The sequence below is a fragment of the Diachasma alloeum genome, unplaced genomic scaffold (genome assembly GCF_001412515.2).
Source record: "Diachasma alloeum isolate Michigan unplaced genomic scaffold, Dall2.0 Dall_scaffold_00181, whole genome shotgun sequence".
NCBI lineage: Eukaryota > Metazoa > Arthropoda > Insecta > Hymenoptera > Braconidae > Diachasma > Diachasma alloeum.
Window position 1 is genome coordinate 1,864,130 of NW_021680347.1, and position 20,518 is coordinate 1,884,647.

At 35.6% G+C, this 20,518-nt stretch overlaps 3 protein-coding genes across 4 annotated transcripts; 1 reads left to right on the top strand and 2 right to left on the bottom strand.

Moving 5' to 3' along the window:
- Positions 1 to 329: 329 nt before the first annotated feature.
- On the bottom strand, positions 330 to 3,478 carry LOC107046104 (46 kDa FK506-binding nuclear protein). Its single transcript, XM_015268618.2, has 3 exons — positions 3,269 to 3,478; positions 2,994 to 3,083; positions 330 to 1,767 (listed from the first exon to the last, which is right to left on the bottom strand). The coding sequence occupies exons 1-3, from the start codon at positions 3,276 to 3,278 to the stop codon at positions 713 to 715; spliced, it is 1,155 nt and encodes a 384-aa protein (XP_015124104.1). The 5' UTR covers positions 3,279 to 3,478; the 3' UTR covers positions 330 to 712.
- On the top strand, positions 3,468 to 13,474 carry LOC107046085 (SH3 domain-containing protein 19). 2 transcript variants are annotated; one of them, XM_015268595.2, is made up of 6 exons: positions 3,468 to 3,767; positions 4,502 to 4,577; positions 6,238 to 6,361; positions 6,677 to 7,429; positions 10,646 to 10,906; positions 11,681 to 13,474. In XM_015268595.2, the coding sequence occupies exons 1-6, from the start codon at positions 3,746 to 3,748 to the stop codon at positions 11,819 to 11,821; spliced, it is 1,377 nt and encodes a 458-aa protein (XP_015124081.1). In that variant the 5' UTR covers positions 3,468 to 3,745; the 3' UTR covers positions 11,822 to 13,474. The 2 variants fall into 2 exon arrangements, with proteins under 2 accessions (XP_015124081.1, XP_015124075.1); XM_015268589.2 differs by having other exon boundaries at positions 3,736 to 3,948.
- Positions 12,974 to 19,566, bottom strand: LOC107046097. Its single transcript, XM_015268606.2, has 6 exons — positions 19,212 to 19,566; positions 16,817 to 17,168; positions 16,512 to 16,728; positions 16,180 to 16,362; positions 14,644 to 14,827; positions 12,974 to 13,886 (listed from the first exon to the last, which is right to left on the bottom strand). Exons 1-6 carry the CDS (start codon positions 19,250 to 19,252, stop codon positions 13,553 to 13,555), a joined length of 1,311 nt encoding a protein of 436 aa, XP_015124092.1. The 5' UTR covers positions 19,253 to 19,566; the 3' UTR covers positions 12,974 to 13,552.
- Positions 19,567 to 20,518: the final 952 nt, after the last annotated feature.

Consider the following 20,518-nt stretch of genomic DNA (forward strand, 5'->3'; position numbering starts at 1 on the left):
AATACGATTTCTTTTCAACTAATTTTGTCAGATTTTCAACTTGGTTGTATTTTATTATCATCATTGTCCTTATTATCCCTCTCTTTTATGTAACTAATCATCTTTTTCATAGTTCTATCTCTCCCCTCAGCCCTTCGACAAAATGTTATTAGAAAAATGTTATTTATACATATTTGAATGAATTTGAAACATCACAGATGAGAAATGTAGACAGAAAAAAAAGAATATTCATCTCATAAATTATTTAAACAAGACTATTCAAGTTAAAAATTTCACCAAAGTTACATTATCCTATCATTCCATGAAGAAGTAAATAATAAGACTCCCAGAAATATAGATCAAATTTATTTATTGAAGTAATGAAAACTTTACATTATAGTCAACGTTATCCCCCGAACATGTTCAAGATTTTCCATCATTTCGTGTCTCCACATATCAAATCAAAAGAATAACATGCACTTGAACCCCAGATTCAGCATCTAAAGCACTTCTTGACAAAGTTTCAACATAAAATCCAATGCAAATAAAAAAAAAGTAATAATACACATGAAGGACGGGTCTCAACTGTCGAATAATCAAAGAGCACATTCATAGTACTGGGTATAAAAAAATCACAAGGGACTATTTCTAAATGATTGACCCATGGCACGAAACAGACGATGAGGAATGTAGATATTGTTCCATCTGAAAAATGATCGTACACTACTATCTCCTAATGAACTTGCTTGAGCTCTATCTCGAAGATGAGTGAGCTGTTGCTAGGGATGGTTGGAGGGGATCCTTTGGCTCCATAGGCCATGTGAGCTGGTATTGTAAGTCGTCGTTTACCTCCGACCTTCATTCCCTGAACCCCCACGTCCCATCCCTTGATGACCTCTCCCTTCCCCAGTCTGAATTTAAATCCATCTCCCTGCAGTGTGGCGTCAAATTTCTTTCCATTGGGAAGTCTTCCAATGTAGTAGACTGACACGAACTTTCCAGGCTTGGCAGGTACACCGTGGCCCACCTTCAACTCCTCGACTTGGACTCCACCAGTTATGGTTCTTTTTTTCTGGACCTGTGAGTCATTCTGTACATCCTTCCCCTTCTTCTCAGCCTTCTTGTCCTTTCCATTGACGAGTGCCCTTGCCTGTTTCTGCTCCTGCTGTGCGTTCTCCTCTTTCTTTTTCTTCTTTTGTTGCTTCTGGGACTGGTCCTGCTTCTGAGATTGGTCCTGCTGCTGAGATTTGTTCTGCTTCCCCTTCTTCTGTGGCTTCACCTCCTCTTCCTCCTCTTCCTCTTCCTCAGCGCTCTCATCATCATCGTCATCGTCGTCGTCCTCGTCTTCATCCTCAGCCTCATCATCATCATCATCATCGTCCTCAGAGTCATCACCCGCCATCATACCATCCAGAAGACCGTCATCGTCTGATGAGACATCCTCCTCTTCAGTGACTTCCTTCACCGATTCCTTCAGTCTCTTCGCTGATTTTCCGTCCTGTGGAGAATTCTTGGCTTTACGTTTGCCAACTAATTGGGGAACCTCTTCGTCTTCCTCCTCCTCTTCCTCGTCCTCCTCGTCGAGCTCGTCCAGATCGTCCATACCATCGTCTGGAACCAGGTAACCTGTCAGGTGTACGTGACCACGACCGTTTGACGTGAATGCTATTTTTGTGCCTTCCTGGAAGTTCAAGTCAAGGGGAACCTGCCATACGTGGCCCTTCTTCAAGTTGCAGAGAAGGTAGTTCCGATTGTCGTAGCACAACATTACTTGGACGATATCATCATCTGAAATTTGTACGATAGGGTTAAGAAAAATGGTACATTGAATCAGTATAAAAATTGTAGATGTAAATCATGTTCATACGATTTTACTTCAAAATTAGGTTTTTTTATACATCTGGCCATCGATGGGGACAACCAGATTTTCATTTACTTTCTTTTTATAATGGAAATTATGGGTTATAAAAAAGATTCTCATAGAAATTTCACTTGCAGAGAACAAATTTTATAGTTTCTAGAACCAAGAAAGTGAATTTTAAAAAAGCTGTTCTTGAAGACAGCGCTGCAAATAAGAAACTGGTTACTTGATTCTAGTGGAAATATCCCTAAAAAATTTCAAGTGAAAAAAGTCTCTTAAATTGAGAATCTTTGCATTCTCGCCCTCAAAACATTTCAAGCAGACAAAATTAAAAACATAAATTCAAAATAATTTAATAGTAATTCAAACAAGATGATATACTTTCCATAACTTTGAAATAGAATAAGAAATTTAAAAAATATTAAAGAAAATTGAAACATCAGTGGATTAATTTAAGAAACCCCAGGTTCCTATAAAAACCCAAATGTTCTCAATTTAAAAACCAAAATTGGTTTAAAATAAGAAGAAAGGTATCTTAATTCAAGTACAATTATACTAGATTCTGTAAAAATTACTGAAAATTAGAACTTTTTCTGATTTTTATAGAAAATCGGTGGAAAATAATTGAAAATTTCAATTAGATCCAGGATTTTTTGTCCTCTAGATTTCAGTACAATAGAGTTCTGAAATCCAGAGATTTTTACTGAACAACTAGAAACTTTTTTGTCAGTGTTATCTCCATTAGATTATGAGACAAAAAAAGTCTAGGGATGAAATAGAATTACCTCAATTCATAATTTATCTGCACAAAGTTGAACAAAAATAATAGGAAGTAAAAATTATAATTTAGAGTTGAATGTAGGTAGACCCCCAACGATACTTTTATTTTTTTTAGATCTTAATGAATCATTTAATTTCCAATGAAACATGATTTTCTTTTTTCATGGCAAGTACGCCTCTTCCCCCCTATGATGGGTCTAGACTGAGCTCAATTGATGAATCTGTTCCTGAATTATGAATATTTACACAAAATCAAGAGAGTCCATTTTGCCCCACCCTCCCCCATTTTCCTCAAGAATTGGGGAGCTCAAAGAAAGCAGATGATTTCGAAGAATTGCTAAAATGGTCATAAAAATAGATAAGGTTTGCTTACCGGCAGTTGAAACATCCAGAGTCGCCATGGACACGTGGAATGGCTTCTCAACAGTCTGGGTATACCTCTTGTTAGGTTCGATGATAAGTCCTGCAAAACAAGAACAATTCGATTACCCCCAGCACCAAATAATCGAGGACAATAATCCTCAATTCGCCATTAAAGATTATCCTAATTTTGTTGTGACCACATGGGGACGCCATTCTGAACGTGTACCGGCACGTTTTTGTCCTCCCTCACGCCTGATTATTTCCAAATTCAATCAACAAACTCACCCCAAAACATCTTGGCTGATGATGATCCCTTGTTGATTTAAAAATATATAATCTATTTATTAAACAATCAACGTGTTGGCACTTAAAAATCCTTCCTCAAGCTTGCTAACCGTGTTCTCTCGTGGGTTCTCGCGCCAAGTCGTGCAACGAATTATATTTCGTAGACCTCCGAAGTGTGTGGCCCGGACTGGTGGCGCTGGATTCCTCCACACCGGGATAAAACACTCCCGAGACGTGCGACTCCATTGAAAAAAAAATCACTTCTCAAAATCCCCTCAAGAAAAGTCCAATTTCTCCCTGAAACAATCTCACATCCACCAGAAACATTTCCAAATACACTTCATGGACAAAAATGCCATAAAAAATAGTCAAAAAATTTATCTAATTTTTTTCCACGCTTTTTCAAATTGTCAAAACCAAAAAAGAAAAGTATCTGCTTTATCGACAGGGAAAAGCCACTGCTGAATTCAAAAGAAAATGGCCACACACATACGGACAGGTGAGACTCCTCGAATATCACCTTGCAGGTTGTGAGTGGATTTAAAAAACGGTTACAACATCCATCCAGTGTACAGTGTACCCGAGAAAAATGCGTCATGTGAATAATCCTAGGTCATAGCATTCACTTTGATCAGTAACACCAGTGAACATGTTGCGTGGAATTCGTTCGAAAAATAATGGTACGTTTAATTTTCGCACAATGCACCCTAGAAGAACAACTATACATTTATAAATAACACGTTAATGTCAAGTGTTAAAACAAGTACATAGATTTGTGCAGAGTCGCAATATCTCTTGCTGTAGTTTCATGGCACCATTGGGTGGTGGTAAATGCCTGCGATTGATTAAAAATCAGCCAGAACATGTTTCTGGCTTTTTAAAAATGGGCGTAACGGCAATTTTAGATACTACATCTGTTATCGGATACAATTTTTTTTAACTCGTATCGGTTACTCTCGAATCCGAACTTTATCGGTCGGAATACGCAATTACCGGATGCGTCAGAAGTTGATATATATACGTGAAGCGTCTGTCTTCCTCTCACTATTTGTTGTTCTTCTCTTTCTTCACGAGGCATTTGTGATTTTTGTACGTGTGCGATGTTCGTGACGCTCGGTACTGCTCAGTGTCAGGCGATTGACGCTCGTGTCAATGCAAAAACGCAACTTGCATTCATGCTGAATTTCCTGTCAGACTAGTATACAAACTGTCAATTGAATTTTTTCTCTCCAGAGATGCCTATTCCAACGAGAGCAGCTCCCAAACCACCTGGACAGCTGGGACAGCGGAGCATGGCGTGGAGCAATAGGTAATTGTTCTCATATTTTTTAATTATATTTTTGAGTATTTTTCCATGTACTTTTCCATCCATTGTTCGTCGACTGAACGTCGCGACACGAGATAAGTCAATTCAACTTTAACATTCGATTTTGCTGAATGTCTTGCAGTCCGAAAGAGATGAAGGAATCATTCCAGGTTTTTTTGCAGCTCTGCATATGCGAAAATTGTTTCATCTCCTTCGAATGCAAATTCATGAATAGGGGAGGGTGTGAGAAAATGGACACTTTTTACTTTTTGCTTCCGAATGGAGAGTAGCATTCAGTAGCGAAGCGGTAAACCGGGTTAAGTCGATTTTGACTTCTAGTCAGTTTTTGATGAATATCTCGGAATCTGAGGGAGATAGCAAAATTTTTCTCATCACCTTTTTTATAAGCCTCAATTGATCCTACAAAAAAAGTCATGACAAAATTTTTTCCATCTCTTTTAGATTCCGAGATATTCGTCAAAAACTAGCCAATAGTTACAATCGACTTAGCCCGGTTTACCGCTTCGCTACTGCATTGTAATCGTTCAAATTTAAGTTTTGGATTTTTCGTGTTATATTGACCCATTATAATTCAAAAAGTCCGAAAATGCAATTTTTAGACCGTGTCCGTACGTATGTCAACAACTTTTTCTTCGATGGTTCGCTAATGAATCGATGGAATTTAATCTTTTCTTTCCTCAAATGTAGGCATTGTTGAAGCCTATCAATCGCCATTGATTAAAATTTAATCCATTTATTAATTTTTTTGAATTTTTTAAGTGTTTTTTTTAACGGTAACTAAAAAAATTTTCTGAATCGATTGAATAATGGCTTAAAAAATTTGTTTGGATGGCCTTCTGACCGTGTTCAAAGATGAAAGCGATAGCAATAATCGTTATTTTGATTTATTTGAAAATTTGCAAAAATTCTGTATTTTTTGAAAATAAGAATTTCCGGGATATCTTTGGATGCTTCAAATGGATTTAATCATGGCTTGGAATGTTTGTGTTAATGCTATTAAGTCGAAGTTAATAGATGTTTATGATAGTTGTATTGGTTGATTTGATTTTTCCGATGATCTTTGAACATTTCGAATTTTTCTTGTATTTCTCTAAAAGTGAACTTTCAAATGTGATGCTTTAAATTCATTTAATTATGTGCAAATAACATTTTTCTAATAACATTTTATCTGAAGGCTGAGGGGAGAGACAGAACTATGAAAAAGCCAATTGGTTGTATAGAAGAAGGCAATAATAAGAATAATGATGATGATAACTTTCACCTATGTTAAAAATCTGACAAAATTAATTGGAAATGAAAATGAAATTGAAATCTCATTCAATTTAATAAAATGAAATAAGCATTGAATACATGATAGAAGGAAATGATGTGCAAAATAACCATTCGAAAGCATATTGTTAATTTATTAGGAAAAATAACTATACATTATAAGAGCAATTTCTCACATGTTTTCTAATGTTCATTACTCAGCAATACGTTTATCGATTGAAATCAGTCTGGGCTCATCATAAGGGGAAACAATTGTGCCCCATTAGCCCCTAAATCAGTCTCGAGTTGAATTTACTCATCTCCCCTACCCTTCAGCTCCTGATCTATCCAGTTCAAACAGGAATATTCACTTGATAACTCAATGTCATTCCAGCGATCCATTCGGCCCCCTGACAATGCCCCAGCCTGTCCAGAAAAAAAAACCACCACCGCGGCCTCCACCTCCTCGTTTCCGCAAAGATAATTTACAGGGTGCGATTGATAAGTCGAGAAAACCAGTAAGTACACCACTTGTATTCTTTGTGCTTTTATTTTTAGAATTCGTGGTATATCTCTTGATTCTCTCACTTTGTTTTGCACCAGTGGATTACGTGACATATCTTTTAATGATTCAAGTCAAACCAGTTTTTAATATTTTTAATACAATACGTGGGTTTTAATTTGTGGGAAAGTGGAGAAGAAAAACTTTTTCTTCCTCTCATTTATTACAATGTAATGAGTATGATGAATATCAATTGACGAAGTGAAATTCTTGTGTTACGTATGAAGGAAGTATATATGACAGTTGTTTTGGTACATGTTATTTTTACCAGACAAGACCGACAGAGCTGTTGGGAAATTTGTTTGGACTTAAAAACACGTCAAAACAGCAGCAAGTGAATCCATTATTTCTGGGGAATCAGAGTAGACCACCAAGCACAGGAATTCAACCGCAGAATTTTTTGGAGACTGGAGTTTCTCTGATTGATCTGAGTCCCCCGGGATCACCCACGTTCACCACTAGATCCAGTAGTGATGGTGTGAGCGTCGACAGTTTTGGGAGCGATGGAAATTCGAATCCATCTGTATTCACCAGTAGTGGAAACACTTCGCAGACCGAGAGTGCCTTCGAGGATGACTTTGACTTCTTCGGTAGTTTGAATAAACCAAAGTCATCGACACACGATCCCTGGAAAACATCGACCAGTTTAGACCCTTTCTCGCCAGTATCAGGGGTCACGAATGGGGTCAAACAAGTTGGTGATGCCAATTTTTTCGCTTTCAATGGGGAAACGTCTGGAGGGGGATTCTTATCTGCCATAAGTCAAGTCCCCACGATGCCCACCATCATTCGGGCTAGACCTCCAAAGCCACCAGCGCCTAAGATTTTACCCACTAGTTTAGCACCCACTGTCACGAATTTCGTTGCGAATGGTGGGAGTGGGGGTTCAGAAGCCTTCGGGGAGAGTTTTTGGTCCAACAGCTTTGAGGAGAATTGTGAGAGGACCAATCCCTCGCCACCTATGCCATCCATTCCACCTCCAGCACCTCCAGCTGAGTATCTGAGTGAGGTGGGAGAACCTGTGGTACGTGCTTATACGTTGATTTATTTCAATTGTTATGTTTAAAAAGCGAAAGTCTTCATGATTGTGCGTTAATCTCGAGGATGCGTGACTTCCGAAGAATTTGTTGGGGTTTTTTTATGGAAAATTTTCCCAGCTTTGATAATAATGTTTTGAGAGTTTGTGTTGAAAGAATTCATTGAATGAAGTCATAAAAGTGATGGGTAAATTTTGAAATTTTCAAGACTTTGAATTTACCTTTGATATAAAGGNGGATCCGCAGCAATTCCCTGTCTCTGTGACAACTTTAACCACATCACTTAAAAATTCATATAACATAAAATCACAATACCTTAAAATCGATAAACTGTAAAAAATGAACATTTGTATTTCGATTCCAAACATATCCTTTCTATTTCTTTTTTATTAATTTTGTTAATCAACCCTTTACGGAACATCACGGTACACAATTTCCATCTTCTAATAGTTAGTTCTCGGTATCTCAAGGACTATTTCACTGAACTAAATTTTTTCAACATCCAAATATCTTTATGCTAATATGTAGCGAATAAAATCAGAAATTTCAACAGAAATTGCTATTTTTCAATTTAAAAAAGAATTAAAGAAGAAAAAAGAATCTACCAATAGAATTGATAGATAAAAGAAAAACTCATTACGCATAAAGTCACGGTCACATGTTTTCAGTCGGATAAGCTCGATCCTTTGCTTGTCTAATCTTCCTTTGAACTATTGAAATTAAGAGGCAATGGAACTTACCATCAGAGTAGAAACTGGATTCCAAGTTTATTCGTCGTCAGACGACTGTTTATCAAAACCCGAATTCTTAAACTATAGATACCAAGATTATTGATGATGTAAAAATTTGGGTTTCGCAAAATAGTTGTCTGACGACGAAAAAACTTGGAATCAAGTTTCTACTCCGATGGTAAGTTCCATTGCCTCTTAAGGACGTATTGTACACCTCCAGCCAATTTTCACGTTTTTTGGGTTGATGCGAAAAAATTTGAAGTGAATGTGTCAGTGCCTGTCTCTGGCTCATTCAACGTATTTCCTGAGTGCCCATAAAGTGCCTTGAATACCCATGACGCATATTGCTAATTTATCATCAAAAATATCTATATTGTATGCAATAAAAGAGCAATTTCCCATTTGTTTATTTTCAATTAGAAATTGTCCATTTCCTTCCACTTTCCTAATAGTATATTACGTGCTAAGGCGGAGAAGTGCTGAATTCAACGCTGGTGGAGTACAGGCGCACGAGGCACGTGAGTCGGAGACGAGTCGGAGACTCCGGAGACTCCGACTCACGTGCCTCGTGCGCCTGTACTCCACCAGCGTTGAATTCAGCACTTCTCCGCCTTAGCACGTAATATACTATTAGGAAAGTGGAAGGAAATGGACAATTTCTAATTGAAAATAAACAAATGGGAAATTGCTCTTTTATTGCATACAATATAGATATTTTTGATGATAAATTAGCAATATGCGTCATGGGTATTCAAGGCACTTTATGGGCACTCAGGAAATACGTTGAATGAGCCAGAGACAGGCACTGACACATTCACTTCAAATTTTTTCGCATCAACCCAAAAAACGTGAAAATTGGCTGGAGGTGTACAATACGTCCTTAAGAGGCAATGGAACTTACCATCGGAGTAGAAACTTGATTCCAAGTTTTTTCGTCGTCAGACAACTATTTTGCGAAACCCAAATTTTTACATCATCAATAATCTTGGTATCTATAGTTTAAGAATTCGGGTTTTGATAAACAGTCGTCTGACGACGAATAAACTTGGAATCCAGTTTCTACTCTGATGGTAAGTTCCATTGCCTCTTAATTTCAATAGTTCAAAGGAAGATTAGACAAGCAAAGGATCGAGCTTATCCGACTGAAAACATGTGACCGTGACTTTATGCGTAATGAGTTTTTCTTTTATCTATCAATTCTATTGGTAGATTCTTTTTTCTTCTTTAATTCTTTTTTAAATTGAAAAATAGCAATTTCTGTTGAAATTTCTGATTTTATTCGCTACATATTAGCATAAAGATATTTGGATGTTGAAAAAATTTAGTTCAGTGAAATAGTCCTTGAGATACCGAGAACTAACTATTAGAAGATGGAAATTGTGTACCGTGATGTTCCGTAAAGGGTTGATTAACAAAATTAATAAAAAAGAAATAGAAAGGATATGTTTGGAATCGAAATACAAATGTTCATTTTTTACAGTTTATCGATTTTAAGGTATTGTGATTTTATGTTATATGAATTTTTAAGTGATGTGGTTAAAGTTGTCACAGAGACAGGGAATTGCTGCGGATCCATTGGGAAGATTGCTGTCAATGGACATGGTAAAAATAAAAAAAAACAAAAATAATAACGGAAAAAGTAACGGTCGCATGCCTTTCATCGGATAGACTCGAACTCCTGTTTGTTTCTGTTAAGATTTATACAACAATGCTAAAAATATGCCCGTACAAGACATACATACATTTGCTAAAAACATCCCATCTTCACGTTTCATGATATTCTTCATGTCCAGGCAAAATTAGAAGACCGTTAAAATCCACAATTATAAATCTTCCCGAAAGCAAAAATCGAAAACCTTGAGTTCAATTCACTCAGGAATTCCCTCGATTCGTATCAGAACAGCGGGGACTAAAATTAATAAAGAATGAATAGACAGATATATAAATGCTGATTGTTCACAGTGTATCGATTTTAAAGTATTTCAATTTTATGGTATATGAATTTTTAAGTGATGTGGAACTTTTCAAAGTTGGACGCCTGTCACAGATACCAAAAATTTCTACAAATCCATTCGGAAGCTTGCCACCAATGGAATTAGTTGAAATAAAAAAAAACAACAAAAATTCTAATAACGCAACAAGTAACGGTCACAAGCCTTCCGCCGCATATACTCGAACTCCTGCTTGTTTTTGTAAAGATTTATACAAAAAATTCTACAAATTTGCACATACATACAGACACACCTATCCACATTTTCTAAAGACATCGTATCATCACGTTTCATGATTTTCTTCATCATTTCCTGGCAAAATTAGAAGATCGTAAAAATCAACTATACAAAGGTTCCATCCGAATGCAAAAATCAAAAACCTTCAGTTCAATTTACTCAGGCATTCCCTCGATTCGTATCAGAACAGCTGGGATAAGTTTGATGCCATGCCTTTAAATTTATTTTTAAATCAATTGTTTAGTATAAGAAGCAGCCGCATGGAATTGCGTTGTACGATTTCCCCGTAACGCAGCCTGACGACCTACCACTGAAGGAGGGTGACGTTGTTATCTTGAAAAGGCAGATTAATGATGAATGGCTAGAAGGTCAAGTTGGAAATAGGATTGGAATGTTTCCAGCCAACTTTGTTGATATTATTGTTCCATTACCTGGGGTTGCAACAAATGTTGTCACCGCTTTGTATGCATTCCCTGGAGAAACGTGGGATGATCTTCCTTTCGAGGTGAATACATTTTTCATGTTGTGATAATTTCATCGTGAATTTCGTTTGCATAGATAAGACAATTAAGGATATCCAAGTACTTTGACTATTTTTTCTTCAGTAAAATGCTTTGCTACTTTTGCAGTCGAACATCAGAGCTTTCATTTGAGCCTCATTTAACCCAAAGTTTCCGAAAATTTTACAATGATTTTATTATTTAAACTCTGTAGGTCTGAATTTGAATCTTAATATTGAACCGTTAGAAAACATTTTAAAAATCTGAAAAAAATAGAAAGTTTACTCTTAGGGAAAGATTGATGAAGTAATTCAAACTTTGAAAATTTTGAAAGTGACGACCATTTTCTATAAATATTTTATGAACAATCAATTTTCCACCATAAAAATCATATGTTCGGAATCGTAATTATTACGATTCCGTAATACATATTTACCAGAAATGAATTCCATGCCTCAAAACAAGGTTACCGGCAGTTTAAACAATTTCAATTATTTATTTATAAACAATGAATGTTTAAAAAAATACTAATTATGTGCAAAATGTAATTTGAATGACGCTAGGTATTCCTACGTTTTTTCAAACTTTTTTCACGCAATTTAATTGAGTATTTTGATGATTGAAATGATTGAATATATAGTGTGGTCTATATCCAACTGTAAAAGATACTTGGATATCCTTAATGGAAAAATTCCAGGCCTAATCATTCTGATTTTATTCTCCCATGGACTTGCGAAAATTCTGTTTCTCATTGTTTTTCTTTCTCTTATCATTTTCAGGAAGGAGTGAAAATCAATGTTTTATCGAGAATATCAGACGAGTGGTTATATGGTGAATACAAAGGTAAGAGAGGACAATTTCCTGCGAATTATGTGAATCGAGTGCCTCACAATCTACCCAAATATTCTCCAAGCTCTTGAGCCAGTTCTAATCATTACGAAAACGAAACATAATCCATCTGTACCCATTAATTCTGTGTTGAAGGAGTAAAATATGATAGATTGAACATACCGTCTGTGACAATTATGGAACTATGCCGATAATGGACAATTCTAGCTAGAAAAATTTTGATGAATCATTACTAGGATACTAATTTCATTACTATCAAGACGTGATATATCGACTCATGTTTTGCCACTTTAGTACAGTCATCGCAATGACTCACTGAAAGTACTTGAAAACAAAATCAAATAGCTTAAGAAAATCATAAGATGTATATATTTTTGCTAAAACTTAGGATAGTGAATTTTATTCCCATGAAATACTCTCTGAGCGTTCGATATAATAGAATCCCTCCCCTCCCCGAGGACTTATTGATTGTAGTGAACACTGCCCAAAGAATATTCTTTATGAATTTCAAAGTGGTAATATTTATAAGGAGTAAATTGAGCGTGATCGATTCTATTCCCCAATCATTCGCCTTTTTCATAGACCAGAAAAAAGTGGTGATAAAAAATCAACGAGTGGTGTGTGCTTTTTCCTTATTTTTTCTGCGGCTTATTGAGAAATGGTTGATTAGAATCAATTGTACAAACGAAGTATTTGAGTCTAGAGCGAGTTATTTTATTTCTATTGTCACGAAGAACTCCGTTATGATTGCTACATTGTTCACTCCCTGTTGAATTAACTGTTTTGTAAATACACGTGAAGCGTGTGTGACTTGTGTCAAGCGTATTAATCCATGTTTATTCATTCTTTTATCCTTGTATTCGGTTATTGACGAATGAGAATGTGTTTTCGTATGGAAGTTACCGGAAATATTAGGGCCTGACACTCTGGTACAATAATTCATGAGAAAATATATTCTTTGGCTTGATTGAGGTACTTATAATTGAATAGTCATGATGCCGTCATTGAAAATTCTACGCTCAGAGAGCTTAACTGAACAGAGCGAGTTAATTATTCCCGTTTTGTTTAATGTGAAATTGATGCTAAATAATAATGGATTTTAAGAGGAAATATTCAGACATTTTCCGCCAGTGATTCTTCCTAAAAACATTTTTTCCGGAGACGAATGCAAAATTAACAACAGTCTCCGATAAATTGTGTCTCATAAATTTATGGACCAGAGTAATGATGATGAAAATAATGAGATATAAAATTGTATCATTTTGCATAATTTAATTTATATAAAAACAATAATTATCACTAATTTAGGTATTCATTGTCAAGATTGATCCTGTACATAACTCCGTATAATTAATTTCATACCTGAATATTAAGTGTAAAAAGGGTGCTAGGAAATGTTTTTGAATTTTGCCTTATTCTGCTGGGTGTAACGAGGCTTTTGTAATTAAATTTGTAAAATTCACGTAGTTGTTTTTCTCTCGTTCAATTTCAGTATTATTTGCTTGAAATATCAGGATAGATATAATCATTATTGGGACCAAATTACAATTCTCTTTATATCAAATTTTTTTCCTCTGGGTATACTCGTTTACCAAGTATATATTTATATCAGAAAATTTAAAGAAAAGTGTGAAAAAATGATAATAATTTACATCTTATAATATTATACTGATGTAGAATGTGATATTTTATCTCGTTTAATAACAATTAATCGACGAACTGTGTAACTGTGTTTTCATTCAATACTACAGCTGTAATTCATTTGAAAAATGCTATGATTATTTTCTTATGTAGAAACAGTCTCAGAAATGTGTGTCGTTTCTCTCCTGGAAACTCAAATTATGAATTTCCAGTGACACATTGTTGCTGACGCGAGGCTCAGTGATTGTGATTACTTGTATCACTAGAATATTTGGTCTTATTGGTAGTAAATTTCGGGTGAATTTACAGCAGGATCTGCAGCGCTCTATATTTCTATCGTAGATGATCTTCTTAGTCTTTCGTAAAGCGTTTAGAACACGATCGCGAAATTTCTTCCCTGTTAAATAATATAGGAAGAAATTTATGACGAAGTTCCAGTGGTAAATGTTGAAGAAAAAACCTCTGCACCATTTTAATAACAATTTTTCTTGAAGCCTGAAAGAAAAGTGGAATATGAAACACGTCAAGATAATGAGTTTTTAATGCTTGATTTAGTAATTGAGATGTGAAGTAGTAAAAAACATATCTAATTATAATAATTAACATATCTAATCTTGGCGTGAAACTGACTCACCTTCGCAGAGAAAACGTTTATAGTTTCCAGCAAAAACCTCTAAATTTCAGGCCTCTTTCAAAATTTTAAAAATAAGTGGTATTTTCATTTATTTTCCCTAAAATAAGATAAGGAAGTTCTAATTTTCAATCTATTTTACTTGAATCTAGTAGAATTGTTTAAATTAAGGTACATATTCTCTTATTTTGAAATACATTTTCAAAGGAAATCTTGCTTCTGAAATTCAGAATTTTTGGGGTCTTAAAATAAAAACCTTGGGGTTCTTGAATTAAGAACATCCAGGCTCTCAAATCAAGAACCTTATTCTTCTTGAATGAATCATTTTTCCTGTTCCCAAATTAATCTACTCATGCTTATGAATAGATTAAATTATGAATAGATTCAATTCATGTTTAAGCATTGCAGGATTTCATTCTTTCGGATATTCTTAGTTCAAGAACTCGAAGATTTTTAATTTAAGAATTTTGCTCACTTGAAAAACACAGGTTTTTGTACCGAATCTTGGGGACTTTTCTCCAGAAGGTCAGTAATTTGTATTTTAATACTGGAAGTATAAAATTTTCTCTGTGTCGTTTTGTGATCTACTTCACTACTAATTAGGAAAGTTGCAACTCATACCAACTGATGTATTGCTCATTTTCTACAGGATTTTTTGACGGATATTTTATCAGAATAACATCCCAGTAGAGTTCCAGGGTCTCCACAAATCCAAATGGAAAAAGTAGAATCAAATAAACAATGGAAACAGCGAACAAAGTTTTGCTAGTTCGACTTGCCAAATTCACCTGATTTCGAGTGGTTCCTATTCATCATAAAAAAGTTAACAAAGCATCATAGAAATTATGCTTCTTCAACTATCTTGGCGAGAAACAAGTTTAGATCGATTCGTCAAAAGATCTTATTTCTAGCCCGTGAAACTTCCTCTAAAAAAGACGTTTTGACGAACGATGCCTTCATCTCAAGATATATGAGGTATTCCATGCCAAATGAGTCAACGGCTGACCCTCACCCTCTTGCAAATTGATTTCAATGTTTTCGATGATTGGAGACTAGAAAAACTATCTCTTAATTTTTTTCAGATTTTTTCGACAGCCCACTTCGGAGATATGATTTTTTCTTTGTTTTTTCGTTTTTTTTTTTTTCAATAACTCGGGATCTATTCAGCCGATTTTTATTTATTGCAGGTCAAAATTTTCGATTTTCTGCCATTTATAAGAAGATTTTGGGTAATTTTCTTTTTCAATCCCTAGGTGGTCATATTACCGAATTTTCAAAAAAAATTATGAAAAACTTGAATTTTCAAAATTATCTCACTTTTTATTTTTCTCATCTTTTTTTCAGTTACTCTTATAATCAAAACAAGTATTTTGAGCCGTCATACAAGTTCGGTATCGTCCTGGATATACTTTATTTTTAACTTTTTCTTCTTGAAATTCCGCAAATCTGGTCAAAACACCCCAAAACGACTTCGATTATGTATTGAAAAAATGTGTAACATATAATACAAATTTAAACACACACATACATACATACATTAAAACATACCTACAATTAATAGTATACATTTAATGGTATACATTTAAATTCACTTCATACTGTTTATAATCAAAGTCAACGTCATTTTGGGTGTGTTGACCAAATTCGTAGAATTTCGAGCAGAAAAAACTGAAAATAAAGTAGATGTAGGACGAAACGCAACTTGGATGACGGCTCGAAATATATGTTTTGATTACAAGAATTACTGAACAAAAGACGAGAAAAATAAAATATGACATAATTTTGGAAATTCAAGTTTTTCAGGTTTTTTTTTGAAAATTCAGTATTATGTGCATCTAGGGATTGAAAAAAAAATTACTCAAAATATTCTTATAGATGGCAAAAAATCTAAAATTTTGCCATGTCATAAATCGAAATCGGATTAATAGAACCCGAGTCATTGAAAAAAAACGAAAAAAACAAAGAATCATATCTCCAAAGTGGGCTGTCGAAAAAATTGAGATAGTTTTTCCAGCCCCCCAATCGTTGAACAAATCGAGGTCAATTTCCAAGAGGGTGAGGGTCAGCGGTTGACTCATTTGACAGGGAATACCTCATATGAAAATAACAAATAATAAAAATACCAAATTCACGCACCCCCGCCTCTTCATTACTTACGGGTCAGCTGAATTCGTATTAAATCCGACTTCCTCATATGAATAATAAGCAAAACATTCCCCAAGAAGATAAACAATGAGGGTAACCAAGTGGAAAAAGCGATGTACACATACATCGAGCTGCCCCAGGGCGTTGCCACTTGTTGACACGGAATGAACTCGAAAACACTATCTGACTCATATCCTGTTCATAAAAATCACATTAAAGTTTTTATCATTCCATATCAAATTCTGTCAATAAAACATCTCATTTTTATCCAATAAATTCTCGCTAATGATTTTAAAAAACCGAGAAATCCTCGATTTGATATCCTAATCGAACGTCCATCTCACCTCCGGAAAACAATTTCGTTAGCGAAACGGTAAAACTGATGCAGATGACGGTAATAATAGTGATGATAACAGATCGATGGTGATGTTTATTTCTGCTTCGCAGTGGAAAAATAACAGCTCCAACCCTGGCCCAAGTTAACGACACGACGAGCCACGTTGATGTTATCTGAAAGAACTCCATTGTCACCGAGTACATTCCACACAAGAATCTACTATTCTGCAATTAGAAATGAATAACAAGAGAGGAGTAATGACGAATCCACGTAATTCCACTCGTTTATTCCTCCATCTGTCGATCTAATTACCATAAATAGAGCATTGACCTCTGTCCAGCGGGATCTAGCGATGCTCACTGCATAATTGAATATCAATGCACCATTATCTGATATTGCAAGTGCACGTAGGTAGAGTGATAATCCAGTATCACAGAGGACCAGAGTGGTGAGCATGCCGAATGATAAAACATTGAGGGTGACACCCAGAACTATTATGAACGGTGTTACGTATGTCAATAGTGCACGGACTACTTGCACGAGAGGTTGCAAGTTCAACCAGTAGATTCTCACTTGGCAGGGCCAGATTGTGTCCAGGTCGGGGCGGGTGAAATCGTGGAGGAAATCCAACACTTCAAGTGGTATTGGACAAGTGGTTTCATTTCTGGGGGTGTATTCACAGGATTTAATGACGTTGGTAGTGAGTTTGTCGTCGAAGATGCATCCGATACATTTTTTCTGATTATTTTGCAGAGGAGGGCGAATGGGGCAAAATGGAAACTTTTGAGTTGTTTAAAAATGTTAATCGCATTTTCATTATTCTCGTTTCTCTAACTGCTGATATTTTAATGAAATATGAAAATATCACTGCAATTTTCCCATCTTTATTGAATTTTTGACTATTTAAATTATTATCAATTAAATGAGGTCATTCTTACGTCGTAATGGATCTATCATCATTATAAAAAATTCAATTGCTTAACTTGTCGCTCTATAATTTTCTCATTTCTAGCACTAGTTGAATTGTATGGCATTATTTTTTTCTCTCCTCGAATTAATCAATCCAATTCTGTTTTACTCTTGATAAATTTGTAGAACTGTTAAATTTATTTGAATGTGATAGCATAGATGTTTTATTGAATTGTTAATGAAAGGGGATTATATTTCTTCTCACAGATAGTAAAACTTTTCTTCTTTATGAGGAGCTTCGACTGAGCTCAATCGATGAATTTATTTTTAAGTTATGAACATGGAAAAAAAATCAAACGTATCTATTGTGCCCCACCGTGCCTATATTATTCGGAAGAAAGTTCAGAAACATTTATCGAGGGTGCTTTTTTGTAGAAAATTTGAAGGGTTACAGAAAAGGACCTAATATTTTGCGAGGTGGGTAAATCGCATTGTTCTCAATGTTCAATAACTGGAACAGTCAATAACTTCAGAAGCCTTCCTTTAGGCTTTGAAATAAGGCCTGCTACATCCAAACTATACCGTTCGGTCCAATTTGAATATTGATGACTGGAAGGTTCATTTTACCTCACCTTCCCTCATTAAATTCCGTAGTGGAATGAATAAGCGATCTGAGTTAACTGAGGGATGTAGCACAGTCGGAAACAATAGCGGAAGAAAAAAATAGCCGATTGCTAGTGCACACGCGATGCGTGGCGGCTATTTTTTCCTTCGGATATTTTTTCGTAGACTGTAAGGCTGTACGTACATAAAGGCAGAAATTGAATTGGAATATGTTCAATTCTTGTTTTGTTGCCTTCCGAGATAAAAATTTTATGGCAGGATCTGCAGAGCATCTCAGATTTTTCAATTTTATAACAATGTTTCAATTTGTTAACATTTTTGTTTTGATAAATTAATCTCCAAAGACATCCCTAAAATTTTACCAACCCAAACTTCATTTCGGTTCATTTCGCATAAAAAATGGTGGTTTGCAAACATTTACAATTTTTTTACGGGTTTCTGCTGTAATAATACCGTGTCTTCTTTATAAGACTCAATGCTCAATTTGAGGCCTGATTACTGGTTTATCTCGCCAACTGTTGTTCGAATTCATTTGAAATGCTCGGGACGCATTCAAGATGTAAATACTTCGACTCTGTATTTTCCTCCGAACTTTCTCATTATAAAAGGTCATTTTTTTCTACAAAAAAATCCTCATAGAACTTCACGATGTCCTGCAAATACTGAAGATGAGATGAGATCAACATAAATGACCACTCAACTACTTTGTATTATCCCCAGGGCTATTTTACTCGGTTAAACCTTAGATTGTTTAAGGTATAAATTACATGGAAAGCCGGATGCTATATGCTATCTGTCCGGCAAACTGGAGAAGTGGGATCATACCTACCCCATCTGAGTTTGAGTCCGTGTGCCTCCGAATTTTTTAATTTGTGCATTGTTAATTATTTGATTGTTTTCCTCGTATAGAGGTTCGGAAAATCGAAAGATAGCATATAGCATCCTGCTTTCCATGTAATTTATACCTTTGCATCTAAGGTTTGACCGAGTAAAATAGCCCTGGGGATAATACAGAATATGAATACGCCGGTCGAAATAATTTCTTTCATTTGTAATGACCACTGAACTACTAAATTTTCGAATCCATCTTCTACAATCATTTGTCTACATAACGCATTCGTAATTGATTCTGTTCATATTTACATTCACTCACTTCTAAAAATGAAAAACCTACCTGGGTAAGACGTCATCTATCGCAGTAACATTAGCTGCCATACGTAATAATTAAAACCTAATTGATTCACATATAATCCCACGTATATGAAAAATCTAGCAACTCACTACACGTCCGTGGAACCTCCTTTTCTTACTTCGCATTATTACAAACTTGGAAGCCAAGTCAAAAGTGAATATTTTCACGATACAATGAATATGAATCTTTCTGCAGCGCTGATAAATGATGGCAACAAACACTCGGGATGTGTCGCCGCTAGTACATGACTGAAAAACGAATGGCTCTCTCACTAAGATGCTGATCGAACACACCTGTGGTCAATTACCATAACACAGAATTCTTCTTAGTAAATACAATTTCTTCGCAGATAATGCAGATGATGAGTGACAAGCCCGAGATGTTTGAATACATATGTACACTTAGAATATTTAAGCATAAATTATAAAATAGTGGTGCGGCCTCTGGTGAATTTGCTTGAATGGATTTCTCATTTATTTGTATAAGTCCATTCTTTGTGATGTTGTTTTCTTACAGATTATATAAAGACATTTTTCATCACTCGTGCCTAAAGTGACATTTTATGCGCGCTCCGCGTACGCAAAATCCCACTTTCCACACATCATGATAAAAAATAGGGTTCGATACTCGTGGGAATAGTGTTTTTTGACGGTAGGCGGAAAACATAGCCAAAGGAAAAAATAGCCGATGGGTGTAACACGTGGTGTGCGTGGTAGGCGACAAAATGATCGGTCATTTTAGGGGTAGAGGGCAAAAATGACCGAAAATGAACGGTCATTTTGTCGGTTGCCACACACGACGCGTGTTACTACTCACCGGCTATTTTTTCCTTCAGCTAATTTTTCGTACATTCTTTTTTGATGCTTGGGAGGGTAGCACTCGCCTTCGACGAGGTTTACACACCTCCCACTGGCCAAAAATACTGCATAAGGCCTAAAGAAGATATTAACCCCTCAAGTACGGCGTCCATGTGACATATATGGACCCGAGAGCTTGTCCTACTGCGACCCTTTCCGTGATTAATAGAAATTCATTATTTTTCGTGCTACTGTAGATTTCAAAATTCTAAAAATTTCCCCATGAAATAGGTAAAATTATGAACACAACGCGACTCGATTTTTGTCAAGTTATTTTCAATATTTTTCTTCAATACATAAACAATACGAAACTGAATTCGATGTCCGATGCATTTGCAAACCTCTCGTTTATCGAGCTAAGGCCCGGTTACACCAACCCCTGTTAGGCGAATTTAACAGCCTCTTAGACTAACAGACTGTTAAATTTTATCT

Coding starts and splice junctions, on each gene's coding strand:
- LOC107046104 (XM_015268618.2), bottom strand. Junction 1,768..2,993: donor TCTGGATGTTTCAACTGCCG/GTAAGCAAACCT, acceptor TACAAATTTCAG/ATGATGATATCGTCCAAGTA.
- LOC107046085 (XM_015268589.2), top strand. CDS start 3,918: ATGTTGCGTGGAATTCGTTCGAAAAATAATG. Junction 4,578..6,237: donor AGCATGGCGTGGAGCAATAG/GTAATTGTTCTC, acceptor ATGTCATTCCAG/CGATCCATTCGGCCCCCTGA. Junction 6,362..6,676: donor TTGATAAGTCGAGAAAACCA/GTAAGTACACCA, acceptor TATTTTTACCAG/ACAAGACCGACAGAGCTGTT.
- LOC107046097 (XM_015268606.2), bottom strand. CDS start 19,252: ATGGCAGCTAATGTTACTGCGATAGATGACGTCTTACCCAG. Junction 16,729..16,816: donor AGGTCAATGCTCTATTTATG/GTAATTAGATCG, acceptor TTCTAATTGCAG/AATAGTAGATTCTTGTGTGG. Junction 14,828..16,179: donor AATACGAATTCAGCTGACCC/GTAAGTAATGAA, acceptor TATGATGAATAG/GAACCACTCGAAATCAGGTG.